The sequence below is a fragment of the Macaca mulatta genome, chromosome 1 (assembly GCF_049350105.2).
Source record: "Macaca mulatta isolate MMU2019108-1 chromosome 1, T2T-MMU8v2.0, whole genome shotgun sequence".
Taxonomy (NCBI): domain Eukaryota; kingdom Metazoa; phylum Chordata; class Mammalia; order Primates; family Cercopithecidae; genus Macaca; species Macaca mulatta.
Window position 1 is genome coordinate 239,479,416 of NC_133406.1, and position 8,153 is coordinate 239,487,568.

Sequence of the window (8,153 nt, forward strand, 5' to 3'; positions counted from 1 at the left end):
AGCAGGGCTGGGCAATCCAGGGAGGCTTCCTGGTGGAGGCAGGGTCCCAGAACCCTGCAGTGCCCACAGGGGAAACTGAGGCTCAGAGAGACATAGGACGGCCTCCCAAGAGCTCTGCGAGGGGCTCCCCCTCAACGCTCTGCAGGACCCGGATCTGTCTGGTGCAATGGATGAAGATGGCTCCAGAGAGATCTGAATGGGAACCTGCCTGAGACACGGCAGACCCGGCAGGTCGCTCTGCCCTGGGCCTTGGGTACCCTTGGGGGCGGCTGACACTGACCCGAGGAGGCACCACGCACCCTCTCGTCTCCCCACCAGCTCCTCCTGGTGCCCCCTCCCAAGCCCTGGGGAGCTTCCTGGGTTGGCAGCTGAGGGGGTCCTGGGGAGCTGTAAGCAAGGGGGAGGGAGGGAGCCCACAGGCCTGCAGCCCATGGTGAGTTTCACACCCAGAGCTGGCCAGGTGGGGCGCGCTAAGCTGAGGGGCCCCGTCCCCATTCTGTGGGGTTCCCCAGCGCTGGGCTCCATGGCTGAGGCTCTCTGGGGGTGGCCAAGGTTTGCGGAGACCTCTCGGGGTCTCACAGACACCACCCAGAGGCGGTGGGATGCAGAGGGTGTGGCTGAGTCCCACTCTCTCGGTAGCCCCCACGGACAAGCTGTGGAACGCCGCCCCCGCTCCCCGCACCGGGGCCCACCGTGGCCGCAGACTTTGCACAGAAAACCTTTTTGATCCCCGCCAGCCCGGTTTCCCCGCCCCTGCCGGCGACTTGCTGCGATCGGGCTGTGTCTGCAGCGTCCACACCCCCTCCTCACACGCATCTCGCCGGGCGGAACTCTCAGGTCAGGAACAGTCCCAGTCACCTCCGGGCAGGGCGGTGAGGACGAGGACGGGGACGGGGACGGGGCGAGTCCAACTTGCCGTGGCCTCCTGAAACCCAAGCGTGGCACGGCACGGGGCGATGTGTGCGTGCGGGACCCTGTGCTGCCTGGCGCTGCTGTGTGCGGCCAGCCTGGGTCAGCGCCCCACCGGGGGTCCCGGGTGCGGCCCTGGGCGCCTCCTGCTCGGGACGGGAAAGGACGCACGCTGCTGCCGCGTTCACCCGACGCGCTGCTGCCGCGATTACCAGAGTAAGTAAACCGTGTTTACTTAACACGGACCGGCCAAGGCGCGGCGCAGGAGCCGGGATGGGCGGGCGCCCCCTTCCCGTGCTCAGACCGGCGCCGCTGAGGTCTAAGGAGGGTGGGCACAGGGCCGCCAGCGGCCAGAGCCTTTCGGAGGGAGGCAGGATCCCAGAGAGAGGTGGAGGCGTGCCAGCTCCAGCCAGTGGTCCCCGCGGCGAGGAGCAGGGGCGAGCCGGGTGGGAGCACCCTCAAGGGGGGTCTGGGGTCCCAAGGTGGAGGAGGGCTGTTCCAGGTCCTGCTGGGTGGGTCCTGAACCCTCGGCCATCGCCCAGCTCCCCCTGCACCGCCGTCTGGCCTGCTGCCTGCCTCTGACCTGCACCTGGGGGTAAGGGTTCAACTGACACGGCCAGCCTGGAGAGGAATCTGGCAGGAAGTCACCTCAGAGCTTCTTCCTCCAGGGTTGGAAAGGGAGGCTCTGTCCGGAGGCCCAGTGTGGCTGGTGGGGACAGCGGCGCCTGGAGACCAGGCAGGCAGCCTCTGAGGTGTCCACGGGCCTCCAGGGGGCTTTGCACTGTTGGGGGCCATCCCTGGGTCCCACAGAGGCAGCCCCTGGTGGCATGTGCAGTCAGCGCCTGGGCAGAGGCAGCTGTGGGGCACAAAGGCGGAGCAGCCCCAGTCCACACGGTCCCAGGAGAGAGAGACACCTGGACAAACCCAGCGTCCGGACTCCCGGCCAGGAGCCCTCGGCTCCCTGGAGCCGACTGTGGGTGGGGAACGGACAACCCCGCTCCCCTGGAGGGCCGAGGAGGGGCCTCAGCCCAGCTGCTGGGGGCCTGGCTTGTCTCCTGCCCAGGCGAGGAGTGCTGCTCCGAGTGGGACTGCGTGTGTGTCCAGCCTGAATTCCACTGCGGAGACCCTTGCTGCACGACCTGCCAGCACCACCCTTGCCCCTCAGGCCAGGGGGTGCAGCCCCAGGGTAAGTCCTGGAGGTGCCTGTGAGCGTCCACACAGGCCAGGGGGTCCACTAGGGCCCGAGGCAGAGCTCGTGGGCGCAGGTGTCCGGCATGTGTGGTGTGTGGGGTCCTGGGTCCTGTGAGGCCGGGCAGCCCAGGCCATGCTCGGGCACCACGGGCCATGCAACTCCAGGAGTGTCCCGTCCCCCCTTTCTCGGCCTGGGCTTTTCCATCCAGCACGAGGACTGTGAGACCCCTGCGGGGCGGGGGGGGGCTGTCTGGCTCTCAAGCCTGGGACACCCATCCTGTCTGTCCTCAGCGAATACCGAGCGAGCCTGCCCTGTGCCCCCCGAGTCCTATCTGGGCCCCAAGCCTGCCCTGTGCCCCCCGAGTCCTGTCTGGGCCCCGAGCCTGGGCCCCGAGCCTGCCCTGTGCCCCCCGAGTCCTGTCTGGGCCCCGAGCCTGCCCTGTGCCCCCGAGTCCTGTCTGGGCCCCGAGCCTGCCCTGTGCCCCCCGAGTCCTGTCTGGGCCCCGAGCCTGCCCTGTGCCCCCCGAGTCCTGTCTGGGCCCCGAGCCTGCCCTGTGCCCCCCGAGTCCTGTCTGGGCCCCGAGCCTGCCCTGTGCCCCCCGAGTCCTGTCTGGGCCCCGAGCCTGCCCTGTGCCCCCCGAGTCCTGTCTGGGCCCCGAGCCTGCCCTGTGCCCCCCGAGTCCTGTCTGGGCCCCGAGCCTGCCCTGTGCCCCCCGAGTCCTGTCTGGGCCCCGAGCCTGCCCTGTGCCCCCCGAGTCCTGTCTGGGCCCTGGGGCTACACCTCCTCCTGGAACAAGCAGCTCAGGTCCTCTTGGCCGCTTGTTTACCTGACGGGAGGGGCCAGGCTGGGCACATTGGGGCTGTGAGGAAGTAGAACTGGGGAGGTTGTGTGAGGTTAGACATGGCAGGGTCTGGGGTCAGCTGGGACCCAGCCTCACTCTTTCTGGGACCCTCTGTTCTACTGAGTCCTGCCTGGCCTCTGCCCGCCCTCAGCCCCCAATGGGCAGGCCCAGTGCACTCTGCGCTCCTCCCCCAGGTGCCCTCCCCAGGTCCCACCCCAGATGCCCCATCTGGGATGGGCAGACGTGGGCACTGACATCCAGGGCCCCAGTCCTGGGCCATCAAGGACTCTGTTGAATGGATGATGTGGGGGGGCATTCGACTCAGCAGCCAGACCCCAGATGGACCCCTGCACTGGCCTGACTCCATCCTCATCCATCCCAGCAACTCCAGCAGCTTCCCTCCCTCCTTCCCTCCCCAATCCCCCGACCCCGCACCAGGGAAATTCAGTTTTGGCTTCAGGTGTGTCGACTGTGCCTTGGGGACCTTCTCCAGGGGCCACGACGGCCACTGCAAACCTTGGACAGAGTGAGTCCTGGGTAGGCCCTGCCGGCGGCTGGGTGGTCCAGGCTCACTCTAAGGAAGGGTCCTCTCCTGTCCCTTGCACTGTGGCGAGCCCCAGACAGCGCCGAGGACAGCAGCCGGGGGCTGACTGGGGGCTGTGTCCGTGTATTCCAGCTGCACCCAGTTTGGGTTTCTCACCGTGTTCCCTGGAAACAAGACCCACAACGCCGTGTGCGTCCCAGGGTCCCCGCCGGCAGAGCCGCCTGGGTGGCTGACCATCGTCCTCCTGGCCGTGGCCGCCTGCGTCCTCCTCCTGACCTCGGCCCAGCTTGGACTGCACATCTGGCAGCTGAGGAGTCAGCCCACGGGGCCCCGAGGTCAGTCACAGCCTGGTGGGGGGAGGTGGGGGCCTGGCTGCCCGCTGACCGTGGCCCCTCTGCAGAGACCCAGCTACTGCTGGAGGTGCCGCCGTCGACCGAAGACGCCAGCAGCTGCCAGTTCCCTGAGGAGGAGCGGGGCGAGCGGCTGGCAGAGGAGAAAGGGCGGCTGGGAGACCTGTGGGTGTGAGCCTGGCCATCCTCCTGGGCCACCGACTGCAGCCAGCCCCTCCCTAGGAGCTCCCCGGGCTCCGAATTCTGCTCTGGGCCGGGCCCGGCTCCCCTGGCAGCAGAAGTGGGTGCAGGAAGGTGGCAGTGAGCAGCGCCCTGGACCATGCAGGTCGGCGGCCACAGCTGGGCCCTGCAGGAGTGAGAGAGAGACACAGCCATGGCCCCCTTCCTCCCTTACAGCACTGCTGGGGTGGGGTCTTAGGACGGGAGGCTGTGCCCGCGGGTGTGCAGTGCCCAGGACGGGACCCGGCTGCTTGGGGCCTTCAATAAACACTTGTCCAGTGACCTGAGTGGACGCATGCTGGGTGCTGGGGGCGGACGGGGCGCCGGGGCTGGGCTTTGGGGCACCGTGCCCATGCCTGGCCATGGTCCCCTCCACAGGGGGCAAAGGGGAGGGCAGCCAGGGCCCATTCCGGGAACTCCTGGCCGGGTGGGGGTGGGGCCCGAGGAGGGGCCATTCCAGTCCTAGGCCCAGTGATCCTCAGGGATACAGGCTCAGCGGCTTCCCCAGTCAGGGGGCTCTTCTCTGGCGCCCCTGGATCTCTGGTTTCTGGCCACACAGCCTGCCGGCCCCTGGGTGCCCAGAGCCCAGGACTCACATCCAGCACTTTCCAGTGGTGGGGGCCCCGTCTCCAGGCCAGCCCTCTCTCCTCACCACCCCACCCTTGGCCTGCCCAGCCTCCTGCTCCAGGTGAGATCTGATACCGGCTCGCTCTGCTACCGGGGAGTGGCGGGCAGGCCGGTGCAGGCCCCTCAGCAGCATCCAGGAGGCACCGCACACCTGGCCCCCAGCTCAACTCCCAGTGGGCGGCGGGCCCAGCTCACAATAGCTGGATGGGGCAGAGGCGGCATCAGCACCCACCCCACATGGGACCCAGAGTGTGGAGAGCCCAAGGGGGGCACAGGGACACCGGGGAAGGTGCCCAGCCCTGGAAGCAGGACCTGGCCTTTCGGCGCTGTAGCGTACTGGGCTCGGGGCTGGGTACTGGAAACTGGCTCGGGGCTGGGTACTGGGCACTGGGCTCGGTGCGCTCCTCCCGTGCGAGCCCCGGGGCGGCTGAGCGGTCGGGCCCTGCCCCGCGCACTCCTGCCTGCAGCCCGGGTTCCCCCCGCCCGGCCCCGGCTCCCCTCACGCGTCCCCCACACCGGGGCTGTCCCGCACCTTCCCCAGAAAACACCGGCGGCCCGCGCAGTGCGGGTCCCGCGGGGCTGACTCAGCGCGGAAACTCCTCGTGGGCGGCTTCGCGTGGGCCTCGGCGCGGAAACGTCAGCGCGGGGGCGGCGGGGCTGACGCACAGCGGCGGGCGGGGGATTCCGCGGGCTGCGGGGCGGGCTCGGGGCGGGGTCTCCGGGGTCTCCGGCTCCTCCCGGGCCGGCCCACGAGCTTCACCTGGAGCGCGAACCTCCGGGCCTGGGGGGCCCCCAGCGCGCGTCGCGGAGCCCGGGGAAGGCGGGGGGGACTCGCGCGTGGGGGCGGGTGCGCCTCCGGGGGTCTCGGGGGGAGGCCGAGGAGGGGGTCCCGGGGCGCGGAGGGCCGGGCGGCGCCGGGTGCGGAGAAGGGGCCGGGTGCGCCGCGGAGCGTCCCCCCCAGCAGCCCCCTCCCACTCGGGGCGCGGTGATCTCGGCTCCCCGGGGAGGGGAGGGCCCCTGCTCCACCTGGAAGCCCGACCCACTGGCACAGCGCGGCCTCCCTCCGCCCGGAAAACCGCAGCCGCCCCGGCCTCCCGCTGGCGTCGGACTTTTGAGAAAAGGGCCTGAGGCCACCTCTGTTCCCAGAAGCGCTTCCGGCCGCCGCGGAGCCTCCCCCGCAGCAGCCCCCTCCCCACCCTCCACTGAGAGCGGGACTCGGCCGAACCCCGCAGCTGACAGGGACACCTGTGGCGGGGGCCCTTCCCACCCGGACAGAGCTGGACACAGCCTTTCCCAGCCCCAGGACAGGTGGGGGGTCCTTGAGGGACAGGTGGCCCCCGGCTGCCCCAGCTGCTGGGGTCTGTGGTCTGACCAGGACCTGGGTCGTCACCGCTGTCCCCTCCGATGCTGGGGAAGCTCTGAGGACAGCACAGGAGAGGACTCGCTCCTCTTGGCCAGTGACCCTCATGGGAGGCGCCTGGCGTGGGGGAGGAAGCAGGCCCCGCCTCCCACACATCTCATCTTCCCGCAAACTCGAGGAATTGGGGGTCTTTCCGGAGTTGGTAATTCGGTTGTCCTGGTCCCGGCCTTAAAGACACACCCAGGGGAGAGGGGCTGGAGGGGGCGGGGGCACAGGGGCCCATGGACACGCCGGCCTCAAGTCCTCCAGGGTCCGAGGTCTCTTCAGCTGAAACACACGCAGGCCCACTGGCCCTCAGCTGACCCCAGGCTCTGGCTGCTGGTGAGGGTCTGTGCTGGCCAGGACCCACGATGGAGGCTGTGGGGATGGAGGGTGTGTGGCTGTGCCTGGGGGCACTGAATGGGGGCAGCTGACTCCCCCATGCCTTCCCCTTGAGTCCCCTACCTGGCAGCAGGACCCAGGACTCACCCGTGGAAGAGAGAGGGGGAGGGGGGATGTGGGGGGTGTCAGCTGTCAGGAGCCTCTACCTTGGATCCCGGGCTCCAGCTTGGCGTCGTCTCCGGGAAGCGCCCCAGCCCTGCCTGAACTCCTCATGTCCGGGAGGGGTTCTGAGGCCTTTCCTGTGGCCCCTGGTTGGTCACTTCACTTGAGTATTGGGGAGCACCTTGTACTGCCAGATACTCAGGCACCCACAGTCCCCCCTCCCTGGGGGTCCATGCCGTTGTGGCTTCGACGATGAGCACTTATGGACTGGGTGGTGGGGATGTGGCCGTTGCTCCTGGGTTCTCTGGAAACCTTGTTTATTCATTGACTTTCGGGCTCTTTGGGGCATCAAGGACTCCTGAGCAGCATCTGGATCCTCAGCTTAGGCCTTTGGGGGACCTTGGGTTGCGGGGGGTGGGGCTCGGTCAGGACGGGGCAGGCCACTGCCAACGTGCACCCTCCTCATGGGTTCTGGCGGTGACACATCCAGTCAGGGCCCAGGGACGACAAAGGCTCTGTTGTCCCCTCGGGCTCAGGTGACCTCTGCTGACATCTTGGGGCCCCTGAGCCTGGGGGTGTAACCCCACCTACCACAGGGAGGGGAGCTGGACAGTTCCAGTGTCACCAGGGGACGTGGTCCAGACCTGGGATCGTGGCACGACACAGCACCAGGCATGTGGGGCGGATCCGGGGGCAGAGGCCGGGGGCACAGAGGCCCCAGGGACATCTGGGTGGCAAGAGCAGAGGGCAGCGTCGGGAGGACCCCGAAGTGATGTGGCCGTGTAGTGGCCTTGGAAGCCGCCAGGCAATGTGGCCCTGACCCCTAAGAGCAGGTGTGGACTTACCAAGTCCTGGGTGCTTGACCAGCCATGGAAGCTTCACCCCTCCCGGGCCCCTCCTGCTTCACCCCTCCCCAGCCTCGGTGGGCTGCAGAGCAGGCTGCTGCTGCCCTTGGTCCCCTAGAAGGTCCAGCAGACCTGCTGGGAGGAGACTGGGGGCCCCATCACAATGCCAGGTGTGTGCCCAGCCTCTCACCTGGGAACCCCCACTCCAGGCCCCAGCGGCAGGACCATGTTGGTGGGGGCTGCCCCTGGCTTGGGGTGGCTCCTCACTGGCTCTGAGACCTGGGGCCTCTTTGGCCTCTGTGGGCCCCAGTTCCCTCTGTCCCGTCTTCTCCTCTCCCTGGCACCCTGGCTGTGCCCCACCTGCTGTGCTGGCCAGAGACCACAGCCGACGGTGCATTCCAGTGGTGCCTGGGCTGCCGAATCCCAGGGAATGGAGCTGCCATTCCCGTGGAGCGCAGGGTGGCCGCGGGGCCAAGGCTGACTCTGCTGGCCCCTCGGTCCCCCATGGCTGCAGTGCAGCGCAGGAGGAGGAACCGGCGACTTGGCCGTGACCCTGTGGAGTTGGGGGCAGGCCATGCAGGGGGTGGGCCTGGGGGAGGGACCCCCAATCCTCAGGTCTCGACTTGGGGGGCACAGGGGACTTGAGCCAGCCATTGGGAGAGGCCTGTATACTTTAGCTCTCTGGGTGGGAGGGGGCTGAGGGGGTGGGTAGGGTGGACGCCT

The 8,153-nt window shown here is 68.8% G+C and overlaps 2 protein-coding genes across 12 annotated transcripts; one reads left to right on the plus strand and one right to left on the minus strand.

The window, feature by feature from the left end:
- Window positions 1-810: 810 nt before the first annotated feature.
- On the plus strand, window positions 811-4,439 carry TNFRSF18 (TNF receptor superfamily member 18). Of its 11 annotated transcripts, none has more exons than XM_015115547.3 (5): window positions 811-1,125; window positions 1,973-2,095; window positions 3,381-3,468; window positions 3,619-3,821; window positions 3,887-4,337. In XM_015115547.3, the coding sequence occupies exons 1-5, from the start codon at window positions 957-959 to the stop codon at window positions 4,009-4,011; spliced, it is 708 nt and encodes a 235-aa protein (XP_014971033.3). In that variant the 5' UTR covers window positions 811-956; the 3' UTR covers window positions 4,012-4,337. The 11 variants fall into 11 exon arrangements, with proteins under 11 accessions (XP_014971033.3, XP_077837516.1, XP_077837526.1 ...); XM_077981390.1 differs by having other exon boundaries at window positions 840-1,125; window positions 1,973-2,487; window positions 3,204-3,468; XM_077981400.1 differs by having other exon boundaries at window positions 841-1,125; window positions 1,973-2,514; window positions 3,212-3,468.
- Window positions 4,048-6,696, minus strand: LOC144337602 (uncharacterized). Its single transcript, XM_077983493.1, has 4 exons — window positions 6,630-6,696; window positions 6,283-6,459; window positions 5,215-6,198; window positions 4,048-4,182 (listed from the first exon to the last, which is right to left on the minus strand). The coding sequence occupies exons 1-3, from the start codon at window positions 6,694-6,696 to the stop codon at window positions 5,267-5,269; spliced, it is 1,176 nt and encodes a 391-aa protein (XP_077839619.1). The 3' UTR covers window positions 4,048-4,182; window positions 5,215-5,266.
- Window positions 6,697-8,153: the final 1,457 nt, after the last annotated feature.

Bases quoted from the DNA above. Each gene is read 5' to 3' on its own strand.
- TNFRSF18 (XM_077981336.1), top strand. From the start codon at position 2,184: ATGTGTGGTGTGTGGGGTCCTGGGTCCTGTGAGGCCGGGCAGCCCAGG. The intron at 2,488-3,203 runs GCCCCGAGCCTG...ACTGACATCCAG, and splicing joins TGTCTGGGCCCCGAGCCTGG to GGCCCCAGTCCTGGGCCATC. The intron at 3,469-3,618 runs GTGAGTCCTGGG...CGTGTATTCCAG, and splicing joins CACTGCAAACCTTGGACAGA to CTGCACCCAGTTTGGGTTTC.
- LOC144337602 (XM_077983493.1), bottom strand. From the start codon at position 6,696: ATGAGGAGTTCAGGCAGGGCTGGGGCGCTTCCCGGAGACGACGCCAAG. The intron at 6,460-6,629 runs GTAGAGGCTCCT...CCATCCCCACAG, and splicing joins GCTGGAGCCCGGGATCCAAG to CCTCCATCGTGGGTCCTGGC. The intron at 6,199-6,282 runs GTGTGTCTTTAA...CGGGAAGATGAG, and splicing joins CTCCAGCCCCTCTCCCCTGG to ATGTGTGGGAGGCGGGGCCT.